Source organism: Pyrgilauda ruficollis, unplaced genomic scaffold (genome assembly GCF_017590135.1).
Source record: "Pyrgilauda ruficollis isolate IOZ18807 unplaced genomic scaffold, ASM1759013v1 scaffold25, whole genome shotgun sequence".
NCBI lineage: Eukaryota > Metazoa > Chordata > Aves > Passeriformes > Passeridae > Pyrgilauda > Pyrgilauda ruficollis.
This window is the reverse complement of record NW_024523822.1, coordinates 16,718,480-16,737,272: the sequence shown is the minus strand read 5'-3', so window position 1 is coordinate 16,737,272 and position 18,793 is coordinate 16,718,480. Positions and strand designations below refer to the sequence as shown.

The 18,793-nt window shown below is 41.0% G+C and overlaps 1 protein-coding gene across 1 annotated transcript in view; it reads right to left on the bottom strand.

Moving 5' to 3' along the window:
* COL14A1 (collagen type XIV alpha 1 chain) overlaps positions 1–17,918 on the bottom strand; it is a 114,018-nt gene extending 96,100 nt beyond the window's left edge. The window contains exons 1-5 of the mRNA XM_041470570.1: positions 17,812–17,918; positions 14,467–14,588; positions 7,576–7,692; positions 6,336–6,479; positions 3,229–3,315 (exon numbers count right to left, since the gene is read on the bottom strand). Of these exons, the coding sequence (XP_041326504.1) occupies positions 3,229–3,315; positions 6,336–6,479; positions 7,576–7,692; positions 14,467–14,554 (436 nt within the window). The 5' untranslated portion in view covers positions 14,555–14,588; positions 17,812–17,918. The remainder of the gene's footprint in view (positions 1–3,228; positions 3,316–6,335; positions 6,480–7,575; positions 7,693–14,466; positions 14,589–17,811) is intronic.
* Positions 17,919–18,793: the final 875 nt, after the last annotated feature.

The following is an 18,793-nucleotide window of genomic DNA, read 5'->3' as shown; positions in this document are numbered from 1 at the left end:
TGTTAAGGGCAAAGATTGCTCTTTTTCTCAGGTAAGATATTATTCTACCTAACTCAACCTAGCTGCCATCATAAAAGATTTTTAAAAGTTTATACAAACAGATTAATAACGCCTTCAATAAGTTCACAGACAACACCAAGCTGGGCATGAGTGTTGATCTGCTCGAGGGTAGGAGAGCTCTGCAGAGGGATCTGGACAGGCTGGATCAGTGGCCCAAGGCCAGTGGTGTGAGGTTCAACAAGGCCAAGTGCTGGGTCCTGCATTTGGGTCACAACAACCCCAGGCAGTCCTACAGGCTGGGGAACAGTAGCTGGAAAGTTGCCCTTGGAAAGGACCTGGGGGTGCTGGTCAACAGGGACTGAACAAGAGCCAGTGTGTGCCCAGGTGGCCAAGAAGGCCAATGGCATCCTGGCCTGGATCAGACACAGTGTGGCCAGCAGGACCAGGGCAGGGATTGCCCCCTGTAGTCAGCACTGGTGAGGCCACACCTCGAGAGCTGTGTCCAGTTCTGGGCCCCTCACTACAAGAAGGACATTGAGGGGCTGCAGTGTGTCCAGGGAAGGGCAACAGAGCTGGGAAAGGGTCTGGAGCACGAGTCTGATGAGGAGCAGCTGAGGGAGCTGGGGGTGTTTAGCCTGGAGAAAAGGAGGCTCAGGGGAACCTTGTCACTCTCTACAGCTCCCTGAGAGGAGGCTGCAGCCAGGTGGGGTTGGTCTCTTCTGCCAGGTAACAGTGACAGGGCAAGAGCAAACAGCCTCAGGTTGAACCAGGGGAGATTCAGATTGGATATTATGAAAAATTTCATCATGGTGAGAGAAGATAAACATTGGAACAGGCTGCCCAGGGAATTGGTGCCATCACCATCCATGGAAGCGTTCAACAACTGAATGGATGTGCCACTTGATGAGATGTTTTTTGGACATGGTGGTATTAGGTCAAGTCAATGATGCACATTTTTTCCAGCCTTAATGATTTTATTATGATTCTAATAATTTCTTCTGTAGTGTTAACTCCCAAGGTCTAGCCAACTAGACCAAAGATATAAACACACACAGAGAATGAATCAGGGTTGGTATTAAATCCATCAAATTTAGCCATACACTAAATGGTTATGAAACCGACTAATTGCTGGCCTGAATTCATTTGGTTGTACTCAAATAATTTCCTGTCAAACATCTGCAGAGGATCAAGTTATTATTAAAGGGTTTGCTGTAAAATTTTGCACTTATTTCTTTAATCCATTTCTTTTAGACTTTTCCTTATTTCTTTGATTTTATTTCAATTTGAGGTGGAACGGTCTTTATATTTTAAACTAGGAAAGTTTTGATACCATTGTCTGTGTAACTTTTCTGAATTCACTTCTACCCCAGTTACACATTTTTTGCTGATGCTGTTATTTTTGCCCAATGTTTTCACTCAAAATCTCACCCTACTCCCACTGAAGTCATTCAGTTGTAATCTTCATCACTTTGAATAATCATTATACTGTGCAAAGCAGAGAAATATGCAATAGTTAGACTAGAGAAAATAGTTCTGTTACTGTACAATAATATATAGCTGAGTTGGAAATAGGTATAAACAAATTCAAGAATTGATAAAAATTAGTGTAATATTTTTTCTTTATGATCAGGTTTGCTGACCTAGAAGTTTCTAAGTTGTGCTTTAGTTTTAAACACGCACCCCAGTTCTCTAGCAAAATCTGCTACAGTAAGTATAAGGCAATATCTTTTCAGAAGTGCTGGATTGAGATGTATTTTGTCCTGTTACAAACTCCCCTGATACAACTGAAGACATTCAGATGAGTAAAAAGTGGTGTAGGGATGAGGAATGTGACTAAACTAAAGACTTCAAAAGTAAACATGAATCCTAAAAAGGGAGAGACTGCAGATCCAAGCTCCTCTCACCAATCGTAGTTTTGCCCTTACTCCATGAAAAAAGCATAAATTCTCTCCCGCAGTCTGGCAGACACTTTCCTCTGTCTGTATTTAATCAACATTTTCCAAGTACAGGCCCAGTTTTCCCTCCTTCAACTTTTATCAATTGTCCTTCATTAAGAAAGCAAATCACATTTTCCTTCTCAGTTCTGTCATTTCTTCCAGCTCAGCCTTCCTGTAGACATGATGATGTAGAAAAGATCACCTATCCACTACCCTGTCATGCTCTAGCAGGTACAACTTGTCTCTTTAGTGTTGCAAACACTAGCTAAAATTCTTCCAATGCACCCAATGAAATTCAAGGGTGCTTTGGTTTGAGAAATGCTCTATGGAAACAAACTTGCATAGTGTTAATAAATACAACATGACATAAAAATGTGTGGTAAGAATAAAAACCCATCAAAGAAAAATTTGTGTGGGCTTCAAGGAGCTTTGGGTGAGGTCTTTGACACTTTCATTAGTGGAGACAGATTTGTATGGAAGGGGAAAATGGGATCCTTGAAACTGTCCAGTTTATTCACAGAGAGACTATTTAAGGTCATACCAAGCTCTTCTTGTTCTGTATACCATAAATAACCACTGAAGGGAATAATTACTGTTGGGGTTACTCCATAAAGAAGATGCTATTTGAATTTTAAAATAACAGGAAATAGAGATGCATATTAAGCTTGAAATAGATTCTCGTCCATACTAGACAAACTTCTCATGGCAAGCAGTATCACATTTCACCAGAAGATTGGCTCCTTGCAACAGGTCAAAATTAACTCCTTTTTTTTTCCCCTCCCTCAAAATGTTTCAAATGTTTTCATATATACAACCTACACTAGGACAGACTTATCAAGTTATTATGTGGCTAATTACACAATAGTATTAATTTGACTTTAGGCGGGAATTAACACTGCCAGTCTGTCTTACAGCCAAGACAAGAAGTTGTTATTACATGCACACGCACCTGCATGATTCTTCCACTACTCAAAGTGCACCCAGTGGGGAAATAGAAGTAGCTTTTAATAATTTTAATATTATCTAAAATTTTTAAAAATAATTTTATCTATTCATGATGGCATTTAGGACTTTATAAAAAAGCGAAGCAAAACACAGAAATAAAAGCAATACTTCTGTAGCAACTCTCCAGTATTTCTGAAAATACTGGTTTTTTTCCTCTCTATTTAATTTAACCCTGGGAACCAGATTTAAAGTACTGACTTACAGAAAATCTCTACAGTGGCCAAGGTAAACAAAAAAACTGATTATATTCAGAATATCACATAAGTCACATGTGTTATGATCTGACCTTCTGGAGCTGGTTTACTCGCATTTGTTTTTTCTGGATCCTTCACCTTGGATTTACTAGTGTCTTTTCTTCTCTCTATGTCTTTAACTGTAAAGTAAAGGAGAAAATCAATTAATCTAGAAACAAGGCAGTTAGAAGCATGTAATTTTCTTTTTCCTGGTAAAGTAGGTGCACAGAGCATATGAAGATATGTTTAGGTAATGAGTTACTGATTCTGTGTTATCCCTCCCTCCTGTTGCATTTTTTATTTTTATGGCTCTTTCCCCATTCTATCATCATTAAAGCTCTCAAAACTGACTCTCTTCACACAGGAGAGTCCAAAAAGTGACATCAGCACCTAAGCCCATGCAGACAAGATCCCACACTGGAAATATAGTCCAGAAAATTGGCAAAGTTAGCTGGGGAAAGTCCAGCATTGCAAAGTTCCCCTCCAAGTCAGTCAACACAAAAATACATAAGCCAGCTGTTGCACTGTCCTCTTTACAGAATCAGCTTAGATCCCATGCCCAAACCTGCAGTAAGGGCACCAAATACTTCCAGGAGTGCAAGGAGACTTGGACAGTTTCCCATTCCACAAGGGGGTGGGATACCTCCCTTACTATACCTCAAATCTCTCACAACAGCCAAGCAGAACTCAGTATGATTAGCAATTCCTAATATTACATTAGTAGCCAGTAGTGCTCTACAAATAGTCTGAAAAGTTCTGACAAAGTCATTGCTAAAGTCACGTATTGGGAAGAAAAACCCCTTCCCGAATTTTCTTGGAATGCTCATTGGTATCCACACTCCAGCTGTCTGCAACAGCCAGGAAAAGCTTAAAACAATGAAGCTGAGAATATCTTCCACAGAAAAATAAAATTCTACTCCAATTACACTTAGTTTATGTAAAATTGGATTATGACTGACATTCATCCAAGCAGGCACTGATCCTCAGCCAGGATCAAAGTCTCTTTGTGCTACATCATTCAAAAAAACACTGTGAGGGCATGAAAGGAGGTTACCTGTCTCTTGACTATGTAAGAGAGACAGTGCAAATATTCTGTTGTACATTTATCTGAATCAACCAGGAGTGTTCCAAGTTCCAATTCAAAATATAATCACAAGACCAAGTTCTAAGGAAGACAATGAGCTGACAAATATCTGAATGTGATTTTCTCAGTATGACAACACTTTCCAGAACCTACAGTGCTCACACTCCAGCTACAGAGGTGAGAACAAAAAACTTGAAATTCTGACTCCTCGGCTTACTAAGATAGCACATGTGACTGTGTATCACCTCTGCTTTTAGCAAAGAGTTGTGTAACTGATTTGGGAGCAAATTCAAGTCCACGAGCTTGCTGAGGTGCCAGCTTCTACCAAGGCAGATCTTGGTTATTAGTTGGGTTACAGAAGGCCACAACAACACCAGGTCTTAGTCAGAAGTCTGCATTTCATCCTTAACTGAACAAGACTCTGACTAAAACGAGAGGTGAAATGCCAGAATAATATGGGCCAAAAAGGATGCTGCTGCTTATCCTTCTAGGAGCATTCCTTTGAAAAAAGCCCAAGAGCAAGGCCAACTAGCTGGCCTCCTCTAATGCTAGTGCTATTGAGGGCCAAGTCTCCAGAGAAAATGGTACAAAAGTCTGAAAATCTTCCAAGGAGACAAGTTGGTCACATCCTGACAGATTTCTGGATTTGGGAACTGTCAAAATTCTAACCACAAAAGAAGAGGCAAGACAGCAGTTTTTCTCCAATATTTACACAGACAAAGATTTTATCTAGCACATGATTTTACATCTACATTTTCAAAGAAAAAAAAATCCCCATTGATCTTCGTTCATTAAACACTATGTATTAGAATAAGAATGTATACCTCACTAAAAAGAGAAATACTCTTCCGACAATAAAATTTTATTGCAAGCTTGAGAATTCTTAGTACATCAGTTACAACTCCAGAGCATTAAACCCATACTTCCAATGCACTAAACCAGATGATATTCCCAAAACTCTTCATATATTTGACCTTTTTTCATCTCAAGAATTAGTTGCCACATGTCAGAGTACAAGGGGAAAAAACTATAATACAGGAGAGCAAAAAAAGGACTTGTATATATGCTGCATCTGCATTCTTTACTCATGAAAGGCATCATGCTTTTAAATGAAACTCCAGCCTTAAGTGCAGCAAAGAGAGTATACTAAACAGAATAGAATCCCCATATTCTTAAATCGAGTTGCCTGCTCTACTTTTCCTAAATGCCATTTCAAAAACAGCTACACCTAACATTATAGAATTTGCTGTTGCCTTCTGTGGGCTTCTTTTTAATGCTAAAGTAATCTGTGGTTTTGTGGGTTTCCTAACCAGGACAGAACTTAAGGTAGTAAATACACAATTGTAGTGGTGAAAAGCTAAAAGGACTTGGATACACACCACATCAAGTCCTCAGCATATTTTATCTTGTGCTGGTTTGAAGAGAAAGGTAGCTTAGCAAAGACAGTGAGGAAAATTTAGCATCAGAGAATTCATTAGGTTTTCAACTGTACTCCTACACTGCCACATTATTAACTAAATCTCCACTAATCATATTTAACACATTTCACAAGAAGATCAAGATAAATCAGATAAATCAGTGTATATATCACTATGATATAGACATTAAGAGCTTGTCTTGATTATATAAAAAAATCAAATTTGTTAATATATATGACCACTGAAGACCACTAAGAAATCAGCCTTTCATACTACTAAACTAGCATCTAGTTGCCAGTTGGCACAGCTATAAGACTGTTTTAATAAAAAGGAAATTTTTAAAGTATCAGAATATAGCACTTTATTTCTACTCACTGAAGATTCTTTCCATGAAATACCAGCTAATTTCCAAAAGAAATGAGGAAGAAAGGGATGCCAATCCAATGGAAACAAAAAGCCCAATGCAAGAACATACTATGCAATTAATTCAGGCCTGCACCTATACTTACACCAGTTAAAATACATTACTTTGATTATCCTTCCACCTCAGAAAAAACTGTTTTTCCATCATTCCCCTTTGTGTAAGACTTGTTACCGTTTCAGAAGTTACATTAAATATCTGATACATTCTGTATGTCAGCCATAAAGAGACACATACTTCTGAACTGGCCTTGTGCTGGCTTACTCTCCTTGTCTTCACTGAATGCAATGATCTGAAGGGCATAATTTTGATCTGGAATGAGACCTTGAATAATTGCTTTGGTTGCAGTATTTTGAAGAATTAATTGATTTGTTTTTCCACCTATAGGAGAAAAGAAAAAAAAAAACATAACAAACACGTAACTTTGTTTGCTTTTCTTATAGCACAGTAAACGTAATGACTTAAAATATCTCAAGCTCTACCATGACCTAAGCATTCCCACTTTACCCACTTTTGGGACTATCCATACAGCCAGGCCAGAGAACATCCCAGAAAATCAACAAGACAGGCAGTCTAACCAGTTTTCTTAAACAGAAACACTCTTAAGACCAGCGTTTATATCTGGGCCTCATGAAACAGACATGGTGTCCAGAAAAATCATTAAGAGAAACAATCCACAAAATCTGTCAAGCTTGGTAACATCATACCAATATGCTTTCCCTCTGTGACTGTCTGCCAGTTCAGACCCTGTCATAGCCACATCACCTCTGAATACTCGCTTTCCCAGCTTTCTTTGGGCTAGGAAATTCTAATGTATAAATACAAATATTGAACAAATAAATACAAATAAATACTTGTTATTCAACAAGTAAATACAAATATTTATACGTCCATTTACATATAAAGATTGCATGCCAATATATACAAAGATGTATTTTAGCTGCATGTTAAAACTGTTTCTGTATCTAAATTTAATTTTAAATGTACAGAAGTAGGACCTTTATACAGCTCTACACAGCCACTTTTTTATCTAACTTTTCAGTCAAAAGACTTTTAAAGATTACTTGTTTTCTTAATTCTTTTCTGGACAGCTCACTAAGGGATAAGAGACAAGGAGATCCACCTTGAAGGTTGACTGAATTAGGATTCCAATACTTTCCCTTGAACAATTTCTAGAATTCCTTACACCCCCCCTGGAAGAAAGGTAAAGACAGATGATCAATGACAATTCCCAAAGACTATACATGAAGCACAACTAGCATTGACCCACCTCTGCTACCTCAGGCATTTGACTCCCATTTTCTGAGCCTGACCATCCTCTACCGAAATCAATCTCTCTTCTGTTGACCGGCCAGTACTTCATTACCCAAAGCTTGCTCACAATTTCTTCATTGTGGAGGAGGACACTAAACTCTAAAAACTTTTTATGGACTTAGGAAGACAGTTCTTTCACCTTAAAGAACATACAGACTTTTACCTGAACTTGGAGTGACAAGAAGTTTATATCCAGTGAATTGCCCTTTGGGGGCTTTCCAAGAGATCTGTACACTGTCAGGACTCACTACATTATATCTTAGTCTTGTTGGCGGGGACACTGCAAGTTTGGAAAGAAAACAACATTTTAAATTCAAATAAAGACTAACTAACTTTAAACAAACAAAAATAAACACATATAGGAAGACAACACAAAATTTTAAAGGTAAAGTTTGGAAAGAAAACAACATTTTAAATTCAAATAAAGACTAACTAATTTTAAACAAACAAAAATAAACACATAGGAAGACAACACAAAATTTTAATGGTAGAGGATGCAAGTTATTTAAAATGTCACATACATCAGTTTATTAGTTTGTAAAATGACATCCCCAAGTGCACTACTTCCCTCAGACAGACCTTTTATTTATCTCTTTACAAAACAAACTAAACAACCTAACAGCAGTGGACAGAAAGACAAACAATGTTAGATGTTAAGACACTAGTTTAGCAGGCAAAGCTGGTAATAAAAATGCTCTTTGTTAATATATGGGAATTAAAATTGCTTTCTTGCTTACACTGACAATAGCATAACCTACACTCCTTTACCTCTCATTACGGTGGGCATTTCCCCACATTTAATGTCACCCAGGGCCAAATTTTCAAATCCTTGTGAGGAGAGAATAACCAAGAGAAAAGACAGGCGTGCACAAGGCAAAGGGAACATCAGCTGCCCAATTTGCAAACCTGGCTAAAGCAGCACAAAGCTTTGCAGCTGCAAACACTGCTTCAGTCTCATCAAGACTAGCAGGAATGCACAGGCCAGTCAAGACTTAGGGGCAATCTGGATGGTAAGTAAAATTTGACTTCTATTTATATTGTGATGTCACCCAGGTTTCAAACTGAAGCAGCAGGTGAAATGAATAAAAGCATGAAATGATTGAAAAAGAGGCAATATATCAATGAAGCAACGCACACAGGAACAAATGGAGAAACTGCCCCAGGTTGTTGCCATACTATCAGCAACTTTGTGTCTCTGCACATCAACAAGCTTTTTACAGTTTTACATCCCACTGCTCAGTCAAACTCCACTGATGCTGGACCACATTCTACAAAACCTTTCTACTCTGCTTTGGGGAGGCACATCCCTTCTTCACTGAAGAACTGCAGCAAAGTGTCTGGCAGTGCAGCCTGGCTGTCAGCAATGGGAAATCTTCATACATGTGAATAGAATTTGGCTCACAGAGAACAAACTGATCTACAGGGAAAGGCAGCCAGGGAAGCTACTTAAAGGCTGAATGACAGAAGGCCTAGAAAACCTTTAATACCTCCAACCTTACTCCTCCTCTTCCCATTGCCTCCACAGCCCCCGGAACAGTCTCCTTCATTTTCCAAACCCTTGGTGCCTTTGCCACTACATCTTAAGGTTTCTGTTAGTAAGTCTAAGAAATCAGGGAAAATTAATCTGAAGCAGGCAAGTGGCAATTTCTTTTCCCCAGGGCTAAGATTGCTCTTTACTGACTAGGCTCATGCCCACAGTTTGTTGGTCCTTTAGATATAATAAACCAACAGTCTCATGATATTTCTGAGATTTAGGGATTACGGCACATGGAGTGTCTGAGTCAACAGGCAGAATGTGCTGGCCAACAACTTCTGGCCTCTCCATTTGACCTGCTACAGCCAACGCAGCTCTGGCACCAGCAGCAGCCAAAGACCTGTTCTGAACCAATAACTTTTTCCTACATGCTACTTTTTCCAGGAGTTTGGGGGAAGAAAGAAAGAAAAAGGCATGTTGTAGTTTTTTGAGATTCAGGGGTGCATGTTTTTTCATGTCATCTACTATTAAATACATTTTGGATCTTAGAAGTAAGAATTTGGAGGTTTAATACAAGAGATGTATTCCCTTGCATCCAGTCTCCCATTCCCTAAGTGGCAGTTTTGTCAGACCAAGGGCAGGTTCTGCGTTCTCTTCCTTGAGGAACTTAACACCAGAACACAGAAAAGAGAGTAGCTCAGTACCAAGAACAGCTTATCAAGACCTGTGCATTCTCAAAGACCTCAGAGAACAAGCTCAAGAAGAGAGGCAAGGGGACAGAAGCAGCAGGCAGCACATGAGCTCCACACACTCAAAGCTCTTCTGACTGGCAGCACTGGGCTCACACCCAACCCAAGCATTTCCTTAGTTGCTGGGCACAATCTTGTCAGACCTCATCTTCAGTTTGCCTGTCACCTCCCTGAAGTTTAGAAAGAAAGAGGCTCAGAGCAAGATCGTGTGCAGGAATCACTGAAAATACAACATCAGTTCTTTGAAAATTTGGCCCTCATACTGCAAAATGTTTTGCTAGGCAGGTTTCTGCAAGAACATTCAGCATGCTATAATTGTAAAAACATGACAGAGACTATGGCAAAAAGCTTTTAAAGCCAAGCAGACTGCAATTATGGATTGCAGCTTTTAATTCATTCTCAAGATTCATTGTGTTTTTGAGCTATACATAAATCACAATAAATTGGGGCTAAATGAACAAGAGTGACAAATCATACCTAGAAGTCTGCAAAAATACAATTACTTTTATTATTTTGCCTCAGGAATAGAAAATAAATTTTAAATAATAGCTGCATGCAAGTGTGAAAATGCTGCAGATTTTACTGGGATTAAGTAATTTTGTATGGGGATTAAGAAGCAGAGCAGAGAGCAACAAAGTAACACCAAGGATTGACCAAAAAAAACCCCAATCATGTCTTAGAATTTCAGAGCTCACTTTGTCTGCCATCTTCCTTTCCCATCATTTCTTTCCATCCAACTTTCAACTTGAGAGTTTATGAAAGCACCTTCTAACAAAGAAGCATATTTCTGGCCTAACTGCTATTAGCCATCACCAAAACAGGTAAATATATGAGCCCATATAAAACAATCACAGACCTTACAAGCAAAGAAGGACACAATCACCAGTTTTTCTGTATACTACAGAGTTACAACGTGAAAGACTAGAAAAGTGGTGCCAGAATAGTCTTTACATAACTGGTCAATTTTCACCGGGATCTTTTTATACCAAAGGCAGCAGTGCAGTGGAAGGAACATTCCCACACAGCAACAAACCATAAGAAAGAAAATAATTATTCACTAGGCAGAAAGTCAACTGTGTCTTAGTTGTGCAAAGACTAATGTTCTGGCATAGAAAGTACATATAGCTAAGGAAGTTAAAAATCTAGCACTCAAACAGACAAAATATTGATGGGAATTACTACGCATTCACCAACCTGAAGAGGATATCTTTATTTCTTTGGGCCTTTATTGTCTGTGGAACAAAATCTCACTTCTTGCAGAAAGGGAAAAAAATCAATCCAAGCTGAGTCAGTTAACTGATAAAAATCAGTAGCTAGATCTCATTAAGTGGTTTTACAGGAATGCAAAAGAGAATGGCTGTCAGCAACATTAGAGCAGTCACCCAAAAGAAAACTGACAAGTTCGAGGCTTTGGCTTATGCCACCAGGTAAATCAATACTCCAAACACATAACTCTTACAGACAACTAGAGAAAGAATGTTTTCAACCCTTACCGGAAAGGAAAAATACAATAAATTGCTTATAGACAATTCTCCAAGACATCCAGTAGTCTATGTTTGGATGCTAACTAAATATTGTGGCTTTCAATTTACTGTTGTCATAAGAATAAGTTAATATGCACTGCAGTTACTTAGCAATTACAGGTGTAACACATGAAAATTATTGCTACACAAAGAAAATCCAACTTTACATACAGAAAAACCCTCAAAGCAAGTTACTTTTATGAATAAATCTCAACTGTTTTTCTTGCCCAGCACTATTCATGCACTATATAAGAACATAAGCAGACAAAATATATTATTTATACATTATATTCAATGGGGAAGAAACAGCAGTGCTGGAAAAATAATTGTTGATTCAAAACCAAACTGTGCTATGTGGCACAGTGAGATACAACCACTTAGCTCCTGTGAATGGATAATTTGTAGCTTCAGGCATATTGACTTCAGTCTCACAAACATATTCTCCTTTCCAAGAAGTCACATTACACACCTTTACCTGAGCATCTTTGCCAAAGGAAGGAAACACAAGCTGGAACTAATGCCAGCTCTTCCTACATGTTGGCAGAGTGTACAGTTGATTAAAACACACAAACAAACGGTATTAAATTGTAAATAGTTTGCCAGCTGCCTGAAGAGCTTACTTCAAGAGGTGGCAACCTTGACAAAAAGAATTTGAGAAACACCTTATTACTTTTAGTGTACCAATAGATTATTTTTCTGTGAACATGGAATAGAGACTTCATATCACCTAATTCAATAGAATAACAGTCATGTTGGGCTAAGGTCCGCTTAGTTTGGTATCACACTGCTGACAGCATTCCATAGCTGATGCTTGCTGAAAGAGTCTAAGAACAAGGGAAGTATTGTTCTTTATTCATCAAATACACCAACTCTAGCTTCTGCTAGGGTGACTACTGTGGAAAAAAAACCTCTCCGACCTTCATTTCATTGTACTGGTATTAAAGGGAGAACACTCTCCAACTGTAACTGATGGAATCAAAGTTTTAAAAAAGTGGAGAAGAATATAGTTTTCCAAGATCAAGGAATTTTGCAAAACTTTCTGGAGGTGGACCTCAACCCCCACACCTGTTTTGCAAATCTTAACCTTATGTATTAGGACTGAAATACAGAGAAAAGCCTAACCATATGCTTTGCTTTATTGCCTCATTAACTCACAAACATTCTGGACCTAATTTCTGACCAGAACGATGCACTGAACATTGGGAACATACATTTCTTGGTTCACCTCACATCGCCGACATTATATATCACAGCTTACACGTGTCCCTAAATTCTGGGAGAGGCTTGTAAAATGCTCACAGATTTCCAAAGACCCAAGAGTGTATGCTTCCCCAGCACTTGAGTGCCACGCAGACTGGACAACACAGCTACTTGCATTATCAGAATTTTGAAAGCCTCACGTTGCCAATAGTTTCCAAATGTCCTCATGAATAATGCATTATACAAATCGCTTTAAAAGACCCCAGGATCCAATTCTGCTCCTGGTTATGCCCATGCAATCTCATATCAAAGGGATTACATAAATCTAAAGTTGAGAGAAATGCCTTTCTTTAGAAATCATAATAACTCATTGGTATTCTTCCTCCCTCCATCCCCAAGCAATAGCACTGTCAATACAATCCAAGAAGTATGTAAGCCTCATCTTTGCCAAAGGAAGGAAACACGAGCTGGAACTAATGCCAGCTCTTCCTACATGTTGGCAGAGTGTACAGTTGATTAAAACACACAAACAAACGGTATTAAATTGTAAATAGTTTGCCAGCTGCCTGAAGAGCTTACTTCAAGAGGTGGCAACCTTGACAAAAAGAATTTGAGAAACACCTTATTACTTTTAGTGTACCAATAGATTATTTTTCTGTGAACATGGAATAGAGACTTCATATCACCTAATTCAATAGAATAACAGTCATGTTGGGCTAAGGTCCGCTTAGTTTGGTATCACACTGCTGACAGCATTCCATAGCTGATGCTGGCTGAAAGAGTCTAAGAACAAGGGAAGTATTGTTCTTTATTCATCAAATACACCAACTCTAGCTTCTGCTAGGGTGACTACTGTGGAAAAAAAACCTCTCCGACCTTCATTTCATTGTACTGGTATTAAAGGGAGAACACTCTCCAACTGTAACTGATGGAATCAAAGTTTTAAAAAAGTGGAGAAGAATATAGTTTTCCAAGATCAAGGAATTTTGCAAAACTTTCTGGAGGTGGACCTCAACCCCCACACCTGTTTTGCAAATCTTAACCTTATGTATTAGGACTGAAATACAGAGAAAAGCCTAACCATATGCTTTGCTTTATTGGCTCATTAAGTCACAAACATTCTGGACCTAATTTCTGACCAGAACGATGCACATTGGGAACATACATTTCTTGATTCACCTCACATCGCCGACATTATATATCACAGCTTACACGTGTCCCTAAATTCTGGGAGAGGCTTGTAAAATGCTCACAGATTTCCAAAGACCCAAGAGTGTATGCTTCCCCAGCACTTGAGTGCCACGCAGACTGGACAACACAGCAACTTGCATTATCAGAATTTTGAAAGCCTCACGTTGCCAATAGTTTCCAAATGTCCTCATGAATAATGCATTATACAAATCGCTTTAAAAGACCCCAGGATCCAATTCTGCTCCTGGTTATGCCCATGCAATCTCATATCAAAGGGATTACATAAATCTAAAGTTGAGAGAAATGCCTTTCTTTAGAAATCATAATAACTCATTGGTATTCTTCCTCCCTCCATCCCCAAGCAATAGCACTGTCAATACAATCCAAGAAGTATGTAAGCCTAACAATCCCAGCAGTATCCTTTAATGTTCACAAAGGAGATTTTCATTTTAAAAGCTGCAGAAGTAGTCTGTGACATTTAACAGATCTGTGCAATATGGAATGATATAAGCACTACAAAAGCTACTGTTCCAAAAGACAAAAACCATTCATATTCCATACAAGTTTCACATCATAGCTGATCCTTCAAACTTGCTTCATTACGTAGAGGACAATAAGAGCAATTTTTGATAAGTATTTTCATGTAAATAGAAGTAAAAACATGTTGTTTATAATTAATTTTGAGACACATGAATTTGCACAAATATTTATGCTATTTGAGATAGTAGATTCAAAGAGCACACATGAAGATGTAATTCTACTCCCACCTGCTCCCCAAGCTCAGCAGCAAAATTCCTGCTTCATTTCAGTATTATTGGATACACATCCTACTAAGGAGGAAGTAACACTTGCATTTGGAATAAAGTCTATTTCTGCACATCAGAGTGAAAAACTGCATCTTCTTATTTGTGACTTACCTTGACCCTGGACATCGCTGATGAAAAAAGGTGTGACAGTTAGGAAAGCCAAGAGAAAACAGCTCTGTATCTCGTATCGACACAGCATCTTCCTCCCCTCAATACACACAGTATCAGCAGGTCTGAAAACCCACAGAACAAAAAGACTTACTACACAGGCAAAGAGAAGGCATCCACTTTAATGAAAATTGTGGGAGAAGTCTGGGTTTGATTAAAACAAACAAAAAAACCCCAAGCAAACAAAACAAACAACAAGGAATTTACCACAGACATCAGTGGAGACAAATTTTCCTGGCAGCAGTTTTATGACCAAAGGACATTTTACCTGAAAGGGACAAAGAACCCCACTTGAGCTACTCAACAGTTTTGAAAACTTGGCCCACATAAAAAGGAACTGTATATTCTTTGCTAATCATACACAAGCATTGGAAATAGAGTAAGCTATAGTTAATAACAAAGTACAACATGTCTTTCTATAAAATCCAGTTTTGTAGGAACCTTATCAAGGTATCTGTGGCAATGAACTCTGAAGCTTTTTTTAAAAGGCAGAACTTTGCTCTGAAGGAACTCACATCCTCTTCCCATTGTCCATTTTCCTTTTTCTACTTTATTCAGCTTATCCTGTGCTCTCTGTTGTACTGTCTGCACCTACAGTAGGTAGTATCATGGTCAAAACCATTTACACTAACTTAACCAGTTAGGAGAAATCAACGCTTTAGAATGCAGCAGTATATGAATACCAAAGGTAGTCCTAGATGAACTAGCTGGGTTACAGAAAACAATTCTGGTTCCAAAGAGCAAGTTTCAGAATGAGCAATTTACCTGACCACAGAAGTTAGCTTAAAAACAATACCAATCTCAAGATGCATCAATACGTGCCTAGCACCATACTTATAAAGATTTCTCTTTCACTCAACTTTACTGCACTAGTTTTAGTCAATTTTCTGGGCCAAGAAGATGATTTTTTGCTGTTGTCACCTGTTAAAATACTACAGGAGAAACAAATTAAGATAATTAATAATAGATTTCTTGCAGGCAGCAAAGAGGATTTGAAGGTTTACTTGGGCAAAATGTATTTCCATTTTGTAGGTTTCTCACATTTACCTCCTCTGTCATTTTCTCTAATAGTCCTGACATACCATCACTGTATTTGCCTTCCATGTTTTCCTTGTCTTGAAGGCACATGGCAAGTGCTTCATCCACTAGCTAATAAAAAAAGCAGGCTGAAGTGCCTCAATCATTATTAAACACAAGAGGATAATCCTCTTATCTCTCTGACTCTCTGCGTATTTGCATCCTGCTATAGCTGTCCCAGTGAGACAACAATAGTTCTATAGTTGGTAAGTCTACTGTCACCAATACCAGTCATGAATGCTTGACACAACTCCTAGAAATATTTAGGAGAAATACATACATTATAAATTCCATCTCCAAAGGAGGTTATCAACGTTTTAACCATATTATCAACAAATTTCACATTACTTAAACATATACTTTGAATCCATCTCTCATAGCGTAAATCTCTCAAGACAGAGGAAAGTACCTAGATTCCAAATAAAGGTTCTGCCCCAGGAACTTATATATTGCTATGCAGAGTTCTTAGACCCATCCTCCAGATGGAATTCAGAAACTTGTGCAAAGTTCCCAGGTTTCCTACTACATGAACCAAGGTGTCAAACACCCAAGGACCACAGTCAGCAGACAGCTGCCTAGTGGCAGGCAATACAAAGAACTGAGAGTATCTCAAAACAGGCTGAAATCCATCTCTTGTGAATCTCATGTTGGGTACTGATGCTGCTCTCATAACTCAGGAATACAACCTGGATCAAGTATATACAGACTCTCCAAGCAACTCATTCTTCCAGGCAGTTACCACTGATGATGTGTGGATGGCCTCCCATAATAACCCAGACATTAAAATATTCACTCACAGTGGGGGCTGAATTCCCCATCTGCTATATTTGATATAAAACCCTCCTCCAAAGTAAGAGCTATAAATACTAACTGACCGATAATCCTATGTTAGAAACATTCTCTACTTCTGCTTTTATAGAAAAGCCAGAGAAATGAGATTTATTGGAATAGACATAACTGGTGCTGGATCAGCTACACACGAGTTCATCTCTGCAATGATCTGCACGCCAGGGTTCACTTAACCAGGAAAGGAAACCCCCGTCTGCAGCCACCTTGTGGCTGACATTGTGTGGGACTAAAAACAAATATCCTATTCCTTCTGCTCTTTACATATTTCACCTTTTAGTAAGTATGTGGTAAATGAGTTATCTGCCAGACTAGCGCTAGGAGCAGACACCAAGCAAGCCAAGAACCCTGCCACGAGGTGAGCCCTGCTCCCCGAGCATCTCTCCCAGCTGGGCTCCAGCACTCCTGGCACGGACCTGGCCACAGGGCACCTTCTCCTGAGGGAAGGACGCACCGCCGGGAACCCGCAGCGGGACAAACGCGGCACACACCTTCGCGCTCCGCCCTGCCCCGGCTCCGCGCACCCAGCCCAGGGGAGGAGGCTGAGCACAGTCCCCGGGACGGGCAGGTCACTCGGGGCTTTCCCGTCTCGGTGTCTCGCTGCGGAGCGGCGCTGCCCGGGAACACGCCCGGCCCGCCGGGCCAAGCCGGAGCGCCACCTGCCCCGGTCCCGGTCCCGGTCCCGCAGAGGGAGGCGGCGGAGGGGAGCGGCACCGCGTTCTCCCGCTCGCCTCTCCACAGCCCCGCAGCGCGGCCAGCCTGGCCGGGGGGCTTCAGGCTCCGCTCCTGACCCCCGACTCCTCTTCGGGGGCTCCCCACCACCAGCACCCACCCGTGCGAAACCGAGTGCCCCCGCCGCGGGTGAAGGGAGGGACCGCGGGGAGCTCGCTGCCTCCGCCGAGCTGAGGCGGGGAGCGGACCCCGTGAGAGCCGGGGCTGCCGGCAGCGAGCGGGGACGAGGCGGGGACGCGCTCGCCAGCCCGGGCAGCTCCGCGAAGAAAGCGCCGTGCGGGGCCGGGGCGGAGCGACCGCCCTGACAGAGCGCGGAGAGGAGCGAGGGAGGGAGCGAGGGAGCCAGAGTCTCCGCCACAGCAACAGTGAGACTGATTGGGTTTTAATTACTAGCAGCTATCAAAGTAAGGCCTTTGCAGGGGGTTTCCTAAAGAGGTTTCCCCGTCCTAGCCTGAGCTCGCCACCTTCCATTCCTCCATCTCCTCCTCCCTCTCCCCATTCTCCCTCCTGCGCTCCGGTCCTGCCGCCGCGGAGGTGGCCGGGCAGGTTGATGGGAAGCTCTCCAGTCCTGCCTGGACCCCCCGCCCGCCTGGCCCCTGCTCTCGAGGGGGACGAAGCGCAGCGCACACCGACCTGTGCGGGCATCGGCCGGGGAGCGGCCGGCGGGGAGCGGCCGCTGCTTTTCACGCGTGGCTGCGGGCGCTGAGCCGGCTGCGGGAGAGCCGCTTCCCTCCCCGCTGGCCGCTCCGCATCTGATAAGGCGAAAGGGGAGAGAAAGGAGGCGGGCAATTATAGAGCAGAAGGTGGAAAGAAGGGGGGGAGGGAAGAGGCATCAGCGATGCCTGAGATCCCACCCTCCGCCCCCGACCCCCGCGGCGGGGGCGCGGCCAGGTGCGCGGGCTGGGCCGGGGAGCGCGGGCGGCGTTCCACGGGCAGGTGCTGGGCTTGCCAGTGTCCTCGGTATTCTGGGTTTGCTATCTGTTAACTCATTTTCCTCACTCCAAAGTTCCTTATTCACTTAGTTTATAAATTATTTCGAAGCTGCCTACTTCGCAGTACGGCTTGGAATGCAAGTGTTCCCCACGCCAGCTATTGAGATGTGTGGATTAGTGACTCATTGGGGAAATATTTATATAAGAGTGTTCCAACTTTTCTGGCTTAGTATAAATCTTGATTAAAACTGTTGTAGTACATACCTACATTTTTGCCCATATGGATAGACACTGCAGTGGTACATGGAATTATTGAATCTATATTCTATATTTGCATAGAAATATGAATTGTTCTGTGATATATCCTACTGAATTTACAATTAAGGCTACTATTCACAAAGTCTGTAAGCCCAGAGAATTTAAGAGGTGAATGAAAATATTCATTACAACATGCCTGGTCATCTGTATAAAATTACAAATGAAATCACTGAAGAAGTTAAGAATCAGTCACAGGTGATACAGAGATGTGCATACTTTCTTAGTGTAAGTAGGGGCCCCTTCTAGGGAAGGAGAAGGCAGTGAGTCACAGGGAGATGACTGTGACTAAGTGTAAAGCAGGACCTTCTGTTTCTGAGTAGGATTCCCAGTCCTGCAGATTCTTGTCCAAATTCATAGTGCATGGA